The following is a 19266-nucleotide window of genomic DNA, read 5'->3' as shown; positions in this document are numbered from 1 at the left end:
TGCCCCTACTCGTCATCAATAAGTTAAGTCGTTCGCTTGCATGCTGAAATCAACATAGAAGTGAATGATTGTTGGTCTAGATGGAAATGTACTTTGGGTATTTTAATCGATATTGTTCATCAAGGTCACAGATGCCGGCTGAGATGCGTTGTGACAATTGAAGACAGGCATGACAAAAAATGAGTTTTTCGAGTGCCTGAATGGCATCATCCAGCCGCCTTTAGATAAATGCATGCTATGCTCTATGAACTGGCGAACCACAATTTACAACCTCGAGTCAATCACGCAGACTCCATAAAGTGAGACATTTAATTTCGATCCCCATCGACCAACACCTTCAGTCTCAGACACGCAGCGTCTTTACAGCGGCAACAACAAAGGCAGCCCAGGCAGCCAAATCCACCGAAAGCATCCGACGCGAGTTGAGCGCCAGCCACTCATCGAGACTCCGGTTGACATCCGTGCCCTCCATGATGGCCTGACAACTCGGGGCGATCCAGGGCACAAACAGCAGATGACCCACGGCGAGCGCCGTGCCCGACACGTACCACCAGACCGAGCCGCGGGCCTGCAGCGCCGGCCGCTGGATGTACAGGTTTGCGACGCCGGTCCAGGTTGAGACGGCGACGAGGCTGACGACGAAGGGCAGTCCACGGTGGAAGAAGGTGGTAAAGTAGGATTGAAGGAGGGGCTTGCTCGTGGCGCGGTTCTCTGGTCGATTGAGGAGACCAAGGAAGAAGTGCTGATCCCAAGCGTAGAGGAGGGAGCACGTAGTAGAGACGAGGGGAGCGGCGCGAAGGGCCACGAGGGGGTCGAAGAAGAGACCAGACGCCATTGTGAAGGAATAGCACTTTTGCTTCTCTTTTCTCGGCTGTGACGTGAGAATCGTGCAACCAAAATGTCTTGTGAAAGCCAGTGGATCAAGATAAAGGAGTGTCTGTGGTGGAGAGTTGATTCAATGCGATGCAGCACCGGAGGGTTTTTAATCGCTGCGGGCGGGGCTCAGCCTACGGCTCCTCAAACACTGGGTAACATTAATTGTCAGAAGCCTCCGGCTCAGTCGCCGATTAACGGGAAGGCAATTCAATTGCGCTTGCCAAGGATTACAGGACGATCATGTGCAGGGAAGATGGAGAGGTGCAGAAAAGAAGGGGGTTTGGCGCTTGACATGTTCTGAGGCTGTTCTCTTGGCTCTTCTCACGACAGCGTCAACAGCATCACCACCTGTAAATGATCAAAGACACGGCACATTGTGTTTGGTTTTGCAATGGGTCAATCTCCAGAAGATACACAGCTTACAACTGCGTCTCCCCTTGCAGAAAAAGACATGTCATCCAACGACAATCCCCCCGAGTCTGAGCCCGCAGCTCCCAAGAAAGGCGCCCGCTTCTGGCTCGTCTTTATCGCCATCGCTCTAACGACTTTCCTCGCCGCCCTCGACACGTCCATTATTTCCACGGCCCTTCCAACAATTACTTCAGATCTAGGCTCCAATTCTCTCTACGTCTGGATTGTTGACTCCTACCTCCTCGCTTCAACGGCCACTATTCCCATCTTTGCGCAAGCTGCCAACATCTATGGACGTCGCAGTCTTACACTCATCGCCGTGTGCCTGTTCACCCTTGGCAGCGGCCTCTGCGGCGGCGCCCATAATACCGCCATGATGATCGGAGGTCGCTCTGTCCAAGGTGTTGGCGGCGGCGGCATCCTCACAATGTCGGAGATTGTCGTCTGCGATATGGTCTCTGTCCGCGAACGGGGCATGTACGCTGGAATCATCGGTGGTGTCTGGGCTATCGCATCAGTCATCGCTCCCATCATGGGCGGCGCCTTTGCTCAGAACGTCTCATGGCGATGGATCTTTTACATCAACCTCCCCATCTCTGGCGTCGTACTCGTCGCTTTGATCGTCTTCCTCAAGCTCGCCCGCCCCCCAGCGGGCACGTTCAAGGAACAAATGTCACGAATTGACTGGGGCGGCAGCGTCCTCTTGATCGCCTCAGTCACGGCCGTTGTTCTTGCTTTGAGCTGGGGAGGCTCTCAGCATCCTTGGTCTTCGTGGCGAACCCTCGTTCCTTTGATCCTTGGTCTCGTCGGTCAATTGGCCTTCTTTGCCTACCAAGGTGCACCTTGGCTCAAGGAGCCGACAATGCCTTTGCGCTTGTTTGGCAATAGGACCTCGTCGACCCTCTTCGTCATCAGCTTTGTCCACAGTATGCTGCTTTTCTGGGTCTGCTACTTTCTCCCCGTCTACTTCCAAGCTGTCAAAGAGGCCAGCCCTGCTCGCTCAGCCGTCATGCTCTTCCCCATAGCCACCACGAGCGCCCCAGGCGGTGTCATTGCCGGCATCGCCATCACAAAGACAGGCAAGTACCGAGTTTGGCACTTTGTCGGCTTCGCTCTTATGTCAATCTCGTGTGGCCTTTTTACGCTCCTCGACGATAAATCGTCAATTGGTCGCTGGGTCGGTTTTCAGTTACTCTTCGGTTTCGGCACAGGCTTCGTCTTTACCAGTTGTCTTCCGCCCATCTTGGCCAGTCTTCCCGACTCTGACGTCGCCACTGCCACGGGCGCGTGGACCTTTTTGCGCAACTTTGGCTCCATCTGGGGAATTGCCATCCCAGCCGCAGCCTTCAACACACGCGTCAATTCGTCTCTTGACAAGGTGTCGGATGGTTCTGTTCGAGAAATGCTCATCAATGGCGGAGCCTACGAACATGCGACCAAGACATTTATCCAGGCCGTTAACAGTACCCCCAGGCTCAAAGCTGAGATTGTCCAGGTCTACATGGATGGACTGAAATTGGTCTGGCAGGTCTCGATCGCCTTTTCTGTGCTTGGCTTCGTCCTGGCCTTTTTAGTCAAGTCGCTGACGCTACGCGATGAACTCAACACGGAGTTTGGCCTGGAGGAGAAGGAGACGACCAAGGAGAAGTCCAGCGAGGAGGGGAATACCTCGTAAATGGGTAGTCAACACTTGATCAAGTGCCGTCAACCGTCACTTGGATGATGATATTTCTGGGAAACCCGACATTGCTTTCAACTGAATAGTGCACCATATACCATTGCCTCTGTTTTTGTAGATCTTGGTACCTTAGAGGACAGTCATAATAAGCCATCCATTTCATCTAGGCCATGTCTTCTTCTCTCAACCCCACTCGAAGCAGTCCTCGCCCTGCATCATGGCAGCGCTGATCCGCTGAGGGAGTCACAAAGGCCGCTAATTCCGGGGCTGATCTTCCTTCTAAAACTTGGGTTACAGTGGGCGGTCCCGTCTTCAGCTACTTGCTTACAGTTGCCCACGTCGTGTATAAAATCACCACCTCACTTGGCCAAACCGGTCAAACAAATCTCAATCTGACAATACTCACCTCATCTTACCATGGATTTTAGTACCTTTCACAACATCATCGGTGGTAAGCCTCGCGGGAGTGACAATTCTCACTCTGGTGTCGATCCTCTCACTCGTACTCCGCTGTGGCCCGTTCCCACTGCATCACCCCAAGATGTTGACGATGCGGTTGAGGCAGCTCAGCGAGCGTTGCCTACTTGGTCGAAGACGTCGTACGATGAGCGAATCGGGCTCCTAGAGAGGTTTGCCGACTTGTATCTTTCACGTGCTGGCGAGTTTTGTAAGTTGCTCGCCTCGGAATGTGGGCGAACAGTGAGTGTAATTACAGAATCGGCTAGAGATGCACTAAATTGGTCACTGTAGGTCGAAAACGCTGCGATTGAAGTATACTGGGCGGCTCAATGGCTTCGATATCCGTGTAAGTTGACTCTATTAGCCATCCCTTCTTGGATACTTGCCAATTCCCGTGCTAATCGGTCAAAAGCAAGCTACAAACTATCCGAAGAGCAGGTCGAAGATGACACAAAGACGGCAATTGTCACCTACGAGCCACTTGGTGTTGTCGCCGCCATCTGCCCTTGGAACTGTACTTCTCCCGCCCATGAATCAAGGAAACACCATGCTGACAAGTCCTAGTCCCTCTCATGCTAGGTACTTTGGATGCCCTCTAAAAACTGCTCAGCGTATTGATCATGGCCATAGCGATTGGCAAGATTGCGCCCGCTCTTGCTACTGGAAACTGCGTAATCCTCAAGCCCTCGTAAGGAACGCATCCCCAGTCATGAATGCCCCACTAACGATACGTGTAGTCCATTCACGCCGTATACGTCCCTCAAGCTCGTCGAGCTCGCCCAGGAAGTCTTCCCCCCATCGGTGATCCAAGTCCTCAGCGGCGAAAACGACCTTGGCCCGGCACTCGTCAGACATCCCGGAATCCAGAAAATCTCCTTCACCGGGTCTACGGCTACAGGGAAGCAGATCCTCAAGGATGGCGCTGATACGATGAAAAGGATCACCCTCGAAACGTACGTATAGCTTGGCGTTCCTTGTTGCAATGGCTGATCCTGAGTGCAAGCGCTGGAAACAACCCTGCCATTATTCTCCCGGATATCAACGTCACAGCCACGGTGCCGCATATCTCCGGTGGCCTATGGTTCAATGCTGGACAGGTGTGCATCGCACCGCGTAGGCTGTACATCCACGCCGACATCTTTGATGCCTTTGTTGACGCGTTGGTGGAGACTACCAAGGAGGCAACTAAGGAGATGACCAAGATCGGGCCGGTGCAGAATGAATTACAGTTTAGGAAACTCGTAAAGACACTGGACGACGCCAAATCTGCCGGACACGACATGGCTACAGGTGGACCACTAGCCGAATCCGAAACAGGAGGTTTCTTTCTCCGTCCGACGATAATCAAGGACGCCTCACCAGAGTCAAGCATCGTCAGCGGGGAGCACTTTGGTATGGTAGCACCCACTCCGTTGCATAGCCTATTCCTTCATGAACTAACAACAAACAGGACCCATCGTGACCTGCGTCAGATTCTCTGATGCCGACGAAGCGGTCCGCCTCGCCAATGCCGGCGAATCGGGCCTCGCCGCGAGTATCTGGACGACCGACTCAACCGCCGCCAAGGCACTCGCGTCACGGCTCGACGTGGGCAGCGTGTACATCAACGGACCTCCGCAGCCGGACCCACGGGTGCCGTTCGGGGGCCATAAGCAGAGCGGCCTGGGTGTGGAGTACGGGCTGCAGGGGTTGCTCTCCTTCTGCCAGACCAAGGCTGTGTACCTGTACAAGTGAGGTACAAAGGATGCGGCACATGGGGATCTGCGAGGGCATGGCAGGGGTGTGCGGGAGATTATCTGATCTACACGCCCGTGAGAATGGCGTGACGAGGCAGCTCAGCCCTGTGGACCTTTTGTGTCGTGCCCTTGTCTTCCGGTACCCGCCGGAGGATTTTAGCTACCGAACGATTCGGCGTATTCGTCGTTGCAGGGGAGGAGAGAGGCGAACTGAATTGAGATGAGACGAGTGTTGGTGAGACCGTTCGGGGCCGTATAATTGAAAATCACATCCACTCTGTTGGTCTAGTTTAGTAGCCTCAACGCCAATGCTAGGCATCCCGCCTCTGTATTCCCCTTGAAACTTTGTCTATTAGTTCTTGACACCATGGCTTCCCAGCCATCTCCCATTGTGGGCCGCCTGAAGCTGCCCGAGTCGATGCCGTCGTTGGTGTCTCTTGAGGAGCTCACAGCGACCAAGGTCTTGGTCACTTTTCTCACTATTGTCATCATTGTCCCGAGAGTCTTCACTGTAAGCGCACCTGATGCCAATCCGGTTTTACAATGGTCTGATTGATCTCACAGGTGATCAAGAATGCCTTCTCTCCTATTAGCTCCATTCCTGGCCCTCTCCTGAACAAGCTGAGTCCATGGCCATTGACCATTGCAACCATCAAGGGCACGAGGTAAGTTTGACCTTGCACCGTTTTACTATAGCTCCTCTAACACGTCTGTAGTCACCACTTTGCGCGCTCTCTCCATGAGAAATATGGCCCTATCGTCGTCCTCGCACCAGGCATGATCGCCGTCGCCGACACAAAGGAGATTAAGCGCATCATCCAGACAGAGGATTGGACCAAGTCTGAAGCCATCTATGGCAACTTTCGTCAAGACCCTCAACGTCCCACGCTTCTGGCGTACACGGACAAGAAGGCATATTCCAAGCGCAAGCGTATGCTGTCTTCCATGTTTGGCATCAAGTACATCCGAAGCATGGAGCCCATCATGATGACTTGTGTTGAAGCCGCAGTCAGGCAGCTGAACAAATTCTGTGATGAAGGCTCCCAGGGTGCTGCTGTCGTGGATATGCAGCATCTCATCCACAGTCTGGCCATTGACGTTATTGGTATCACCACTTTTGGAGGCAGTCTTCACGTCGTTGACAATGGAAGCCATCCTCTGCCATCTCGTCTCAAGGCCGGCCTTAGAATCGCCGGCTTGATGCAGTTGATCCCCTGGATCCGTTTCATTCCCTTCCTCCCTACGCGCGACCCGTACGTCGACAAGTTTACCTACGACATTGTCGATGGGCGTCGACAGGAGCTAGAGTCAAGTCAACACAGTGACCTTCTGCAGAAGCTTGTCGAGGCCAGCGATGACTCTCCCGGCTCAGACTTCCGTACTTCAGACGTCCAAGATGAGAGTGTTGTCATGCTCACTGCAGGAAGCGAGACGACAGCCAATGCAGAGCTCTTTACCCTCATGATGCTACTCAAGAACCCCGAAGTCATGAATAAGCTAGTAGATGAGGTCGATCAGTGGTATCCACCTTCGGAACCGGATCGTCAGACAGATTGTGGCTACTCTCAAGCTGGAATGGCGTATCTCCAAGCTTGTATCGACGAGACAATGCGTCTCGTACCTGGTCAAGCAACCGGAAGCCCGCGTGAAACATCCAAGGACGACGTGGTTCTCGGCTATCGCATCCCTGCGGGCACAACCGTATTCCCCAACACACAAGAAAGTCACATGCAAGATGCCCACTGGGAAGAACCCCAAAAGTTTGTTCCAGAGCGTTGGCTTGAAGCCCAGGCCGCAAACATGCCGTACTGGCCCTTTTCAGCAGGAAGCCGCGTGTGCATTGGCAAGCACTTTGCATTCCAGGAGATGCATCTCACTCTGGTGACGCTGCTGCGGAAGTTCAAGTTTGAGTATGTAGACGGCCAGGATGAGAGCACTGTCTTTCGTGTTGCGCAGCAGCTAAAGGCTGAGTCTTACCGGATGAAGGTATCAAAGAGATAGAAGGTGGCTGTCGATGACCAACGGGAGCTAGATCTAGAACCCGTTAGCAGTGAGCGAGGCATCTTTTGAGATGGCATTGCTTAGAGATTGTGACGTGATATAAAACTGCTCTAGGCCTTCTTGGTTAGAAGTTGTCAAGTAGATGATGAAACGAAATTATTGGCTCCTTTCTCACTACACCCAAGCCAACCACGTGTAGCCCCCAATGCTGTTCCGAGATTTGTTCCGCTGCGTCTTACGTCTAGGCATATAAGTAGCCCGGTGCCTCCCTTTGAACATTCCTAAACGTTCTCTGCAACTCACCAATCCACCTGCAAGAATGACCGACACTGCGCATATCAACGACGTTCCCATGCAGGGTAAGGGCCTGTACAGCTCTCATGCTGCTTTGCAGCACGAGGCTATGCTGAAAGCTCTGCCACTCTTGACGCAGGCGACCAACACGGTGGTGACCAACGTCAACCGTAATAGTCGGCCTATAACGGTTGTCGAATATGGCTCTGCACACGGAAATAACTCGTAAGTCGACCTTTGCATCATTGTCATCGTCTTGTTGCTAATCTTTTCACCTCGTCAGTATCCAACCTATGGTCACCATTTTGGGGTCCACTCCGCCTGGAGACATCCAGCTGATCTTCAGTGATCGCCCAGAGAACGACTTCAACACGCTCTCAACAACTGTCACGACGTGGGCTGAAGGCTTAGACAAGGCCAAGTTCTCGCACTCCATCTTCCCTGCCATGATCCCCCGCAGCTTCTACCACCAAGTCGTCCCCTCTCGGTCCGCCAATCTAGGCTTCTCTCTAGCGGCCCTACACCATCTCGACCACGTGCCCAAGGGTGAAGACGGGGTGGATCATCAAGCCCTGCTGAAGAGACAAGCTCATTTGGATCTCCTGCGGTTTCTTAAGTTGCGCGCCGATGAGATCGTACCTGGCGGCTCTCTTGTCCTTTCCTTCGTATCTCAGTCGTCTTCTGGCAGGGAGAACTACGCCGGACTCGTTGATGCTTGCCGCAGTGCTATGATCGACATGGTCAAAGATGGGACTCTACTTGGTGCAGTAGCCGGATCCTTCTACGTCCCTACATACAACAGGACGTTGCAAGATGTCCAAAAGGTTATTGAAGAGATGATCCCAACATGGATCGCTCACGAGGTCTTTGAGCAGGAATGTCTCCATCCTGCAAAGAAGGACCTGGAACTACAGAAGAGCTCTGATGGCCAAAACAGTAACGACGCTAGTCATCGTTACGCTGATATTGTTGTTGATTGGCTCATGGCTGTGTGTGCCGGATACTTCCTCAAGGCTGTCAAGGTGGGATCCGACAACACGTTTACCCACGAGGACGCCGAGAAATTCTTAGTGGATTGGGTCAAGAGAACTAAGGAGTTCTTTTTTAAGGATCATCGAGATGAGGATGTTGTTTGTTCGTTCATCTTTGTGAGATTAGAGCGTGTGTAGGGTGGGCAGCCACCATATATGTATCGTCCTTAACCTTATAAATACGATTCGCCACAGACCTAAAAAGTTACCCAGTCTTCTCAAATGCCGTGAGTATTTTTTTATGAATGCGAGGTCTCTGCACAGAAGTATTATCTTGCGTTAGGAGTAGATCCTTTGTCAAAGTGCCAAATGGCTATCGCTTGCAATGAGGGTAAGAGAAGTCTCCAAAATATCGCCAGGCCCAGTTCAAGCCCAAGGAGCAGTTGGGATTCTATATACAGCTACTGAACTTGAACTGGCAGTCTTAGTCGCAGCAGGTAAATCTGCTGCAGCAACAGCAGTCATGTTCAAACTACCAATTCCCACATGAGGATCCTTCACACGTATAACCTTGGTCTTCTTGACATGTCTAATCTGTGTTGATCTTGTCACTACTCTCCTTACATGCATACCCTTCAGATCCCCCACAAGTGCTCTCGAAGCTGACCTTCGTCCGTACCTTCAAACCCATGCTCGTACTGATGCTTCACGAGCCACAGTGAGATCAGCGATCGACAAGGGAACAAAAGGATGAGGATTTCGACCGCTCGAGCAAGGAGTGTTGAGATAATATCACGAATCACCTAACGAGGTAATGTTATAGTAAGTACACTAGGCACGAGGGTAAGAACTAAACGAGACGCCAGAAGATTAAAAGGATCCATAAATTATTCTCAATTATTTTACGTGAATCTATAGAAAGCATTAAAACATACTCAAAGAACCGGGGTATTTTTATTTCTTCTTATAACGTTCTGTTCAATGCGGTACCTAACCCAATTTAGGCTTATGCTTGGTCTATAGGGCTTGTAGTTGTCAAACATGTGAGCAGGGTCCCAGAATCGGAGCAACGCGCACTTCGATACAGGGCACGGTACGCTTCGAACTTGCGCAATAGGCTGCTACGTGCTTCTTGATCGATGTCCCCTCTTGTCGAGATATCCACCGATAGGTAGTTTATGACAATGCTAATAGTGACCTTGACAGTAACCTTGACCGGACAAATTGTGCATACTAATAACGAGCCAAGTCTTCTTCTACAATCGGAACGTTAGAACCAAACCTAGCATTGGCACCTCATCCGATAGCGACAGCGACTTGCTTGACAGGCTTCTCCCCTGGAGACTCTCAACCATGCAGTTGCTGGGGAATCACCATCTGAATCGTTGTGCTTGACATCTCACAATGTAGCACCAGCCTCCGCAAATTAATTGATGTATGTACTAAATACAATAGAGGGCCTTTGCGAAACCGAGCTTGCCACGTTAAGGAGACGAGAGAACTTTATCCATTACTGCGATAATTCCTTTTATCTCATCAACTAGAGCGGTTGGTCAGTATAAGTACCCTGCCTCATGAATGAAGGGCTCACCTGTCGTGTAATGTGCCATACTGATCCTGACAATACCCTCGTCTGTCTGACCAAGGAGCTCGCACACTAGCCTGTTGGAGTAGAAAGCTCCCCAGCGGAACCCATAGTTGGACTGGGCTTCAACCGTCTCGACAAACTTTCGAGGGCTCCATCCGTCAATGCTGAAACTCACGGTGGCAAGCCGCTTGCTTGAATCGGCACTCGTCTCTCCCCTCACGGTGATTTCTGGTCGCGAGTTGAGGTACTCAAGGAGGACCGACGAGAGCTCGGCCTCGTGCGCGATCATGCTTTCCCACTCGTGAGCTCCGCTAGTAAGATACTCGACAACCTTTGAAATGGACTGCACAAGCTCGTAATTGCCTCCGGCCAGGGCCAGCTTATCTTTGAGGGTTGCGGAGGGGTTGAAGAAGTGACCCAACGATTTCATGTGCTTCTGCGCGCCATGGCTAGCGTATAGCATAGAAACATGTGGCCCATATACTTTGTACCATGAGAAGCAGTAAAAGTCGACGCCAAAGGCCTTGACGTCAATGGGTCTATGGGGCGCGTACGCTACGCCATCCACGCAAAGCATTGCCCCGGGAATCTTGTGCACCTCGCGTGCGATGGCTGGGATGTCGTGAATGGTGCCGAGGATATTGCTCGAGTGCGTGCAAGTGACCAGTCTGGTGCGTGGTGACAAGAGCTCAGGGAGGTCGCTGGCAAAGAGCTTCGGGTTGTTGAGGTCCTTTGGCTTCCACCATTTAAGGACCAGCTTTTGCCGAGCGGCAAGGTCCACCCAAGAGGCGATGTTGGCCTCATGGTCAACCTGAGAGACAACTAGCTCATCTCCCTCGTTGAACTGCAGGGTGAACGAGAGATTGCGAAACAGCTGGGTGGTTGAAGAGCCAAAGACTGCATCAGATGTCAGCATGTGCTCGTCTAGCACAGTTCCAGCCCAAGAATACGAACCAATCTCATTGGTGGAAGCGTTGATGTACCTCGCACCAGCAGCCTCGCCTTCGTCAAACAGAGCATTGCACTTCTGCCCCACAGGATAGGTAGCTCCCAGCTGGACGTTGTTGTTGGAGAGATAGTCCCGGATCCTGGATCTGTTAGCTGAACTGGCTGCTGGCCAGGTCCTTCACAGTAACTGACGAGTCAATGACGGTGCCCAGTGTCTGGCTGCCGCCTGCGTTGTCAAGAAAGACCTGATCTTGTTGAAGAGCGGGAAAGGCCGCTCGGATGGCGGAAACGTCAAGTTTGGACATGTTGGCGAGTATTTTGTCGCTATCGAGCTGGCTCTAGGGGACGTTTGGTGGCTTTACGTCCTCTGTTCAGGGCGTCTTTTATCCCCTCAGCTGGATGGCTTTACTCCACTACCAGCAGAATGGTCATGGAAGTTGGCAGATGATAAGAAGTGGGGTGCAGAGAGGGGAAGCTCGAATGTTCCCTGAAGGATCGTCCCCCGCTCTATGCGCGGCCAATCAAGCAGTGAAATCTTCATTTTCTTGGGGCTTTGGTGCTGTAATGACGAGTTCGAGAAGTCTCGGATTATCTGAAACGACCAATGGGACTACAGTGACCGTTTGGGAGATTGCAAAGGCAGCTAGACCACATGCATTATCAACTCTAGAAGACGGCACTACAGTGTGAATGCCCACATAAGACGTCCCGGGCAGGGTTCAAAGTGACAACTGACCATATTCTTGGATCTCTCCCTGAGTCCTTACGTACTAGCCGTAAACTAGCTTGACGACGTTTGTAGTGACAAGCACTTGTAGTGTAGGGCGCAGATGACATCTTGGGATAAATTGATCGGCTTATCAGGATGAGCCAATCAGATCTTGCCATTCTCAATCTGTCGGAAATATCAGAGCCTCCACTTACAGGCAAAGCGATACGCCGGTCTTATCCATGATCGGCCTACTTTCGAGCTACCGTAATTATGCCCTTTTACCCCACCCCACCCCCCCCCCGAGCCAGAGCCCTTACTACTATCCGACATCCATTGAACACTGGGTGAATCGTCTAGTTAGGCCTGCCTAGCTAGCCTGTGGAGGTGCTAGGTTCAAAATTCGTTAGAGAACCTATTAACCGTCACTTGCGGTTCGTACAAGATCACCACTGCCACTAACATCAACTACGAAACACCTACTCGAAACTACCCACAAGAGAAAATTGATAGAATGATAAGCATAAATGCCACCGACGCCTTGATTACTACGCAAGTGTCAGCTCGAGAGATGAAGGAGATGACTTCTTTATCGGTAGGCGAGCAATTCTTTCGTGAGGCTTCAGTTAAGTAGCCGGTTATTAACAATAATGTCAGATTGGTGGTCGCCTGTTTACGTACTCAGATGGAACAAAAGCATGTGTCGGACAGGTTCGTTAACTACCTTGGCCCGGCTTTTATACCAGACTTTTCCAGAGACTCTACCTCAGTTTCAAAGTCCGTCATCAATGCCCTTCCGTAGTAGAGGTCAAAATATCGCCCAAGACTCTTCTGTCGTGGCTCGAGGTATCGTGGGGCGAGCGCTTGGAATGGTGGTCCTTGGCAAGGCAATCGTTCCAGTCCATTAACCTTCGAATTTTGATTTCAATTCTAAAATTTTATGTATCGACCATGTTTATCAACAACGTCTAGTAGCAGTTTCCTTAATGTGCTATTACTGTCCTTGCTTTATGTCGTCATATAATATTACAAAGCAACATCAATCCACATGGTATCAAATTATCCCCAACTCCGTCCTTCAAATGTCAGGTGGTTGACAGTTGGCTGTGTTCACAATATAGAGCTAATGTTGCGCGCCAGTCCTCCTGCTAATGGGCCTATTATCTACCGGTGCTTCCATCTCGGCCAAGTGTTCAGCTGGGAGTTCTACCACTGGGGCGCTTTGTTTGGTGTCACCCAGCATTTCGCGGGGCCCCTGGATATCATCCCCTACAAACTTTTGTTGAAGGCCCATGAAGCCTCGGTCGGACTTCTCTGCGTCGTTGCGACGCTTTCTGCCTATGCGGTAGGCAATGTAGAAACCACAGGCGACCAGGCAAAGGCCTGCGATAGTCCCGACTACGATGCCGGCGATTGCACCGCTACTGAGACCATTTGCCCCATCATTATTTCCAGGACCCCCCGTCTCGCTTGAAGCCGACGATGTCGCCAAGCCGGCCATTGTCGAGTCGTGGGTGGTAGCTGGCGCTTCTGTGGCCGTGGAGGAATCGGTAGTCGTGACTATAGATCATGAGTCAGGAGATTGGATGCTCTCAAAGTCCGCAAAACTCCTCTTACGGTCTGTTCTGTACTCTCTATAGAACCTGGTATAGGGATTGTTGCTGCCTGGGGCTTGTAGAAACGTCTTGCAATCGATCATGTACTGGGCTCCCTTCTCGTCTTCCGCATTAGAGTCGTATATCGTGAGCGTTGTGCAATAATCCCCGCCGCTGAAATCGCATGTTAGTTAAGCGAAGCCAAATTCCAAAGACGGCACCTACCAAGAGTTTGTGCCCGATGTATTCTCTATCACGTTGGTGAATTGCACATAGCCGTTGTCGTTGCATTCAGTAGCAATCCACTCCCAGCTTTTATCGCAGCGCGCGAATGTCCGAGTGTCACCAGCAACCCTGAGACCCGTCCAGAAACTTGAATCCTCCCGGCACATGAAAGATTGCACTATAACGCAACCGTCAGTTCGTCGTCGAAAGGAGCATCTCAGGAAGAGATACCGGTTCCACCACTATTCATGTAAGAGCCAACCAAAGTCTCTTCCGCTTTCGGGCGGGCTGTCGGGATAAGTGAGGCCATTTCGGTTCGTGTCTCCAAGAATTCGGACCAGAAGGTTGAATCATCCGCACTAGGTCCCTCCCGCTTCTGAGGTTGCAAAAGTACAGCCATCTTGATCGACCTCCGAGTACGTAAAAGAATTACAACTGTTTCGAGTGAAAATTATAACAAGAGTGTGCAGAGGTCGGCTAGGACTTGAGAGACAAAAAGAGGGAAATGGGGTATTATATTTTTCGTCGCGCTCAGCCAATCTGTCGTCCTTCATGTCCCTCCAGGGCACAGCGGTTTCAAAACCTATTAAAGGTGATATTTTTCTCCATACCATGTCAGCCTGCAGCTGTGCTTTTCATAGGGTCAAAGGGAAAATGCTTCAATGTCATTTGTGAAACTGTTAAGAGGGGACTTGACGATTGATAGTAAGAAACACCAAGTACCTTCTCAAAGCGCAAGCGTATTATGGACAAGAAAGTACCGATATCTTTCGATTGGTCAATGCTTAGCTCTTTCAGCCCCTGCAGCCTGGGATTTTAATGGGGTGATGCCAAGAGCCAGGCCTTTCAGCTTGACCCCTGTCTACGATCCTCTTAAGACATGATTCGAGCCTCCTACAAGCTCAATCTCACCACAGCCCGCTTTCTCGCCCAGGTAGCTGCACGGGTATCACCACACAACGAGTGTTTTCCGAGAGTGCATGTCGGTCTTTTCAGCGACTTGCAATCAGAGAGAAGTCAGCACTGGTTCATTCTTCTCTGGCTCTGAGTCTTCCCATCTTGTCCCGAACTTAGTGTGACTTCGATATTTGTTAAGAGCACTACCATAAGCCGTATAGCTCCCTGCTAGGTCCGGCATGGCACAATAACAATCGCGTAGATAAGGATGTCCGGAGTGGAGTCTCCTCTTGTGCTGTCAGACAGGATCACCAACAAGACAAGGAAAGGCCTGCATCAGACAAGGCTTTCTCAGCCCAGGCCGGCGATTACCCAATACGGCACGAGTGTTAGAAAACGTGCGTGGGGATTGGCAGAGCCAAGAGCAAATCAGAAAAGAAACGCTACTGATAAGATCTACTTGTCGAAATGTGACGGACAAGCTCTATGCTATGTACTTCTTAATATTCAGACAGCTCAAAGTTTTGGCGGGACAAACACGCTGATCCTTATCCAGAGTCAATATTCACCCTTGACACCCGCCTCGAGTTGCTTACCTTGACCAGAGTGGTGATAGATTTGAGCATACGCTGATCGGCTTATAGAATACTTCTAAATGTTTAGGGACGGATGGAGACTTATTTGAGAAAATATACGTACTCGATCATCTATAGATGACCTACGTTGCTCCTTGTCTCTACCTAGGTAGGTAAGTTAGCATTCAGACCAATCGGCGATTTTAAAATGGAGTCTTGGGCGTGCCGTCCTTTGGGATGACCCCAGAATATGCCAAGTCTCTTGTTTACCTGACAATTCGCATTCTCACTGGTCAATGTTGTTGGGTTGACAAAACAATTACTGGCTGCCCGAATACAATGAAGCGATAATAACCACTGGCGAAAGGCGCTTCTCTGTTACACAGGCAATCCATGCTCTCGACAGGTACACATCGCAATACTGTCATCTTTTGTGGCGATTTTGGCGCCCAAGTTCTATCCAAGCCTGCGCCACGTCATATGTATGGTCTTACAGCCGGATTCGTCGCAGACCCCTATGAATGACCGCCAATGGGTAAACGCCTTGTACGGTTAACGGATATGCAGTCAGTGAGGCCTCAACGAGGAAGGACCAGCGACAGGGCCTCAGGCCAAGACTGGGCAGATTGATGACGATTTTGTACGCTGATGATGGTTTCAGGCTCGCCTTGCCTGGGTATTGACTTATACAAATACTGGTCTCGAGCACTTCGATCTCAATGTCATTTCAGAACTCACAATACTTTCTACGAGCTCGCATACATTGAGACCAAGCCTTTCATTATCAATTACCAACTTGTTCAAAACCTACACCCCTCGAACTTTCCCATAATCGACAAATCTTGATTCAGTGAGCTCCCCTTTGTTTCCTTGCCAAAATGTCATTTGTCCTTCAATTGATCCAAAATCTACCAGGGCTAACCATCCTCAAGCACGACCAAGGCATGAGGTTCGTCGCTTTGCTAGGAGCGAGCTGCCGCGTCAGCTCTCCAGACAAAGGCGCACAATACCGAGTAACCTTTCCCGACGACAACGTCGGTGAAATCGCAATTTTCAACGATGGAGAGGAAGAAATTCAGCTCCATGCTCTATTCTACTGTCAGGAGATTGTCCTCGACTCGGACCTGACAGTGGAATGGACCAAGGCCTGGCTGCGTTGTGCCAAGATTGGAAACGCCATCAAGGACATTGAAGCCCGCGTTGCTATCGGCTGTGATACGCTTCCAGCCGTCAACGCCAAGGGCCCGGATACTGTCCCGAATGATCGGCGAACCTGGGAGTGGAGATTTCCGCTGGAGGAGGAGCAGGATCATGTACGCACCTGCACTGGGGATGCCATCGCGGTGCGCATCGGAGTCAAGCTTGCACCCAAAGAGGGCATTCATATTCGCTCCCTCAAGTTGGGTTATGAGCTGTAAAATGTTTTGTTGGAGTTGGCATCAGGAGGAGGAAAGGGCTTGGTGACTAACTAGGTAGTCATGTCACATCCTCTTGGGGGTGGCCAATAGAGGTATGAAAGGACGGGATTGTTGCTGGCACAGTAGAACATTTCATTTGCGCAAGCATAATCAATGACGTCTCATTTGTCTCTGTCTATCCTATCCCAACTTTTCATTCAAGTCAACCGTGAAGGTTCTCATTCACGGTCACCTCAAAGTCATTTTGACACGGCTTAACAACAATGGGAGTATATTGATGAAGCAGGGGTGCGAGGATCACAGGTAGCCAACGCCATTTCGGTACTGCTGGCTACGGGAACGGCAAGGTAGGCGTGCCGCTTTGTCTCTCCTGTCTTGAAGTTGCACTAACCTCAAATGCCCTTCAGCCAGCCGTGGGCTCCGTCGGCCGGCAATGGCATTTGTTGACCTCGGTAACCCGCATGTGTTTAAGATTGATCCCGAATCGAGACGGAAGGACGAAGTCTGTGTGTTGGCTAGAGTGAAGGCTCTTGGGCAGAGGATACCATTGGAGGGGGATGAAGAGTGCTGAGTGGGAGGACTATGCCTACAACGCGCAGGGGGGTTCCGAGGTTGTGGATGGATGGGACACGGCCGAGATTCCCGCCAGGGTCGGAGGGTTGGGGTTGATTGAGGATGCCTGCGGCGCCATCATTAGCAGTAGTGTTGAATCAAGTAAGGATATGCAAATGTTGATCTCAGAAGTTGTTCATCGTACTTTAGTGAACGGCATGTCAAGAACGGAGATAAGGAATTAAGGATGCAGACCGCCACGGCTGGACGGGCTGGAACGAAAGAGAGGTAGTCAAATCGGATACAGTGATTTGTGAGTGTTTCCAAGCTGTTGCAGGTTTGACTGGCGTTTGCACTGTATTGCATCTCGGAACACCGGCGTGGCTCTGCGAGAGCTTGTATTATTGGGTGTTTCTGTTGCAACTGCAACTCGGCAGTTACGGAACGACCCTTGGGAGCAGTGTGAGAAAATGAAATTTGACTGACCTTTCACTTGAAATTGATTCAAGACATTTTCTCGTGTAAACACTATAGATACTGTAGTGAATCATAGATGGTGGTGGGAATGGGGCTCATATTGACATGACGCAAGTTGATTACTGATTAAGACGGCAATTCGATTGCCCATCACTTGGACAAGGTCCGGGACCTAAGAATTTAGCGTCCGATCTCTTCGAATCTTTCCGTGCCGTTGTTCAATTTGAGTTGCCGGCAGGGAAAACTCCGAGTGGAAGATGTTCGGAGTCTTCCGCGCCGTTCAGCCGCAAGAGGCTGGCACAATGGCTGACAGCTTAACACCACTTCTTGACTTCTCTTCAATGCCATTTTGTGTCTATGATTATTGTATATCTCAACTTTCGTCATGTCAAGTCACCGTAAGCAGCCGAGATGGAATCCAGACCCAGCGGGTCCGCGGCACGGCAAGCACCTCCCGCCATCACCATCATTCTTAATCATTGCTGAGATATTTGTTCAAGCCAGTCAGCATCCGACAGCTCCGGGGAGCTGCGGAGGAAAGCTCCGTTACCTTGATCGTCAATCAAGCTTGTTGACAGCTTGTCTGGCAGATCTTCTCAGGGAAAGCTCATGGGGAAGATGAGAGCCAGAAACATCTATAAAGGGAGGTCATTGAACCACCGAAAGAACATTTCTCAACTCACCAACACTCCATCGCTTTCATCAGACAATTGCAAAGCATCCTCATCACAAACACATCAATCATCGCATCAGTACCCCTCAATCATTGAACACCTTCACTATGCTCCTCAACACCGTTCTTATCAACGCCTTACTGGCGATGACTTCCGTCTCGGCTCTTCCTAGCCCCAACATCAAGCATTCAAAGCTGGCTGTTCGTGGTGATGACTACGACGACGGCTACGATGACGGATATCGCATCAAGCTCAAAGTCCGAGATGATGACGATGGCGATGGCGATGGCGATGGCGACGACGACGATGATAAGAAGCTAAGAGTCCGTGGTGGTGACTACGATGACTACGACGATGATGATGGAGACGACAACGACGACGATGATGATGATGACGATGATGATAAGAAGCTAAGAGTCCGTGGAGGTGACTACGACGACGACGATGACTACGATGATTATGACGACGATGATGATGATGATGATGACTACGACGACTATAAGGACGACAAGAAGATGAAGTTGAAGCCTCGCATCGTCCCCCAGAACTGTAGTATCGGTGCCTACTTTGGAAACGGACGATGCCTTTGCCGAACAGTTGGCTGGATCTACGACCCCGTCTTCCGCGGATGCCATCTCGACTGCGGCCCTACTGCTTTCTGGCGAGGTAACAGCTGCTTCTGTCGCCAGCCCGGATTCCGCTGGGATCTCCGCAGCCGCCGCTGTATTCGCTAGACGGATCAGCTGTGACAGAAGTTGACTTGAGGAGGATTCGGGACACACTGGTGTCAGGGTTGTCGTTCCTTTAATGTTCATGATTGCGCAATCATAAGGGCTGATCTGGGAAATTGAATGGTGGAAAACTGGATAGGAGTCATTCTTTGATATCCGAATTGTTGTAATATTTTCTTAATTAATTCACCTACTCTCCTTAACCATCCTGGCCTTCTTTACAACGTGATCGAACCTATTCATCTCTATGAGTGCGAAGTTTCTCCTGAAATCTCGCAATTTTCTGTTACATCTCAGACCAGACTGTGTCTGAGGCCACTGACGGCATTTACTGTAACCCAACTCACGAGTTCTGTGCAATCCTGGGGGTTCAACTACCGTGGCTGCTTTAGTGTTCCTACTGGTACGAATACTCTATATATGGGCTTAGCTATCCAACTCATAACCGGGC

At 50.8% G+C, this 19266-nt stretch overlaps 9 protein-coding genes across 9 annotated transcripts; 6 read left to right on the top strand and 3 right to left on the bottom strand.

The window, feature by feature from the left end:
* Positions 1-180: 180 nt before the first annotated feature.
* On the bottom strand, positions 181-927 carry NECHADRAFT_102747 (uncharacterized protein). Its single transcript, XM_003049065.1, has one exon. It carries the CDS (start codon positions 833-835, stop codon positions 344-346), a length of 492 nt encoding a protein of 163 aa, XP_003049111.1. The 5' UTR covers positions 836-927; the 3' UTR covers positions 181-343.
* A 400-nt stretch (positions 928-1327) lies between these two features.
* NECHADRAFT_45233 (uncharacterized protein) lies at positions 1328-2962 on the top strand (the record flags this gene model as incomplete). The annotated part of the gene is made up of 1 exon (XM_003049309.1): positions 1328-2962. The coding sequence occupies one exon, from the start codon at positions 1328-1330 to the stop codon at positions 2960-2962; it is 1635 nt and encodes a 544-aa protein (XP_003049355.1).
* Positions 2963-3382: 420 nt separating this feature from the next.
* NECHADRAFT_45085 (uncharacterized protein) lies at positions 3383-5158 on the top strand (the record flags this gene model as incomplete). Its single annotated transcript, XM_003049308.1, has 7 exons — positions 3383-3711; positions 3841-3938; positions 3989-4003; positions 4055-4112; positions 4162-4377; positions 4428-4816; positions 4875-5158. The coding sequence occupies 7 exons, from the start codon at positions 3383-3385 to the stop codon at positions 5156-5158; spliced, it is 1389 nt and encodes a 462-aa protein (XP_003049354.1).
* A 420-nt stretch (positions 5159-5578) lies between these two features.
* On the top strand, positions 5579-7161 carry NECHADRAFT_45012 (uncharacterized protein; the record flags this gene model as incomplete). Its single annotated transcript, XM_003049307.1, has 3 exons — positions 5579-5671; positions 5725-5825; positions 5877-7161. 3 exons carry the CDS (start codon positions 5579-5581, stop codon positions 7159-7161), a joined length of 1479 nt encoding a protein of 492 aa, XP_003049353.1.
* A 295-nt stretch (positions 7162-7456) lies between these two features.
* NECHADRAFT_101086 (uncharacterized protein) lies at positions 7457-8693 on the top strand. Its single transcript, XM_003049306.1, has 2 exons — positions 7457-7680; positions 7739-8693. The coding sequence occupies exons 1-2, from the start codon at positions 7481-7483 to the stop codon at positions 8622-8624; spliced, it is 1086 nt and encodes a 361-aa protein (XP_003049352.1). The 5' UTR covers positions 7457-7480; the 3' UTR covers positions 8625-8693.
* Positions 8694-9910: 1217 nt separating this feature from the next.
* Positions 9911-11267, bottom strand: NECHADRAFT_94964 (uncharacterized protein; the record flags this gene model as incomplete). Its single annotated transcript, XM_003049064.1, has 4 exons — positions 9911-9966; positions 10018-10911; positions 10969-11102; positions 11155-11267. 4 exons carry the CDS (start codon positions 11265-11267, stop codon positions 9911-9913), a joined length of 1197 nt encoding a protein of 398 aa, XP_003049110.1.
* Positions 11268-12794: 1527 nt separating this feature from the next.
* Positions 12795-13891, bottom strand: NECHADRAFT_82635 (uncharacterized protein; the record flags this gene model as incomplete). Its single annotated transcript, XM_003049063.1, has 4 exons — positions 12795-13231; positions 13289-13440; positions 13492-13669; positions 13723-13891. The coding sequence occupies 4 exons, from the start codon at positions 13889-13891 to the stop codon at positions 12795-12797; spliced, it is 936 nt and encodes a 311-aa protein (XP_003049109.1).
* A 1950-nt stretch (positions 13892-15841) lies between these two features.
* Positions 15842-16381, top strand: NECHADRAFT_82634 (uncharacterized protein; the record flags this gene model as incomplete). Its single annotated transcript, XM_003049305.1, has 1 exon — positions 15842-16381. One exon carries the CDS (start codon positions 15842-15844, stop codon positions 16379-16381), a length of 540 nt encoding a protein of 179 aa, XP_003049351.1.
* Positions 16382-18191: 1810 nt separating this feature from the next.
* Positions 18192-18818, top strand: NECHADRAFT_82633 (uncharacterized protein; the record flags this gene model as incomplete). Its single annotated transcript, XM_003049304.1, has 1 exon — positions 18192-18818. The coding sequence occupies one exon, from the start codon at positions 18192-18194 to the stop codon at positions 18816-18818; it is 627 nt and encodes a 208-aa protein (XP_003049350.1).
* Positions 18819-19266: the final 448 nt, after the last annotated feature.

Source organism: Fusarium vanettenii, assembly GCF_000151355.1.
Source record: "Fusarium vanettenii 77-13-4 chromosome 7 genomic scaffold NECHAsca_9_chr7_10_0, whole genome shotgun sequence".
In the NCBI taxonomy this organism is placed as follows: Eukaryota; Fungi; Ascomycota; class Sordariomycetes; order Hypocreales; family Nectriaceae; genus Fusarium; species Fusarium vanettenii.
The sequence above is the reverse complement of the archived record's forward strand: the minus strand, read 5'-3'. Positions and strand labels throughout refer to the sequence as shown.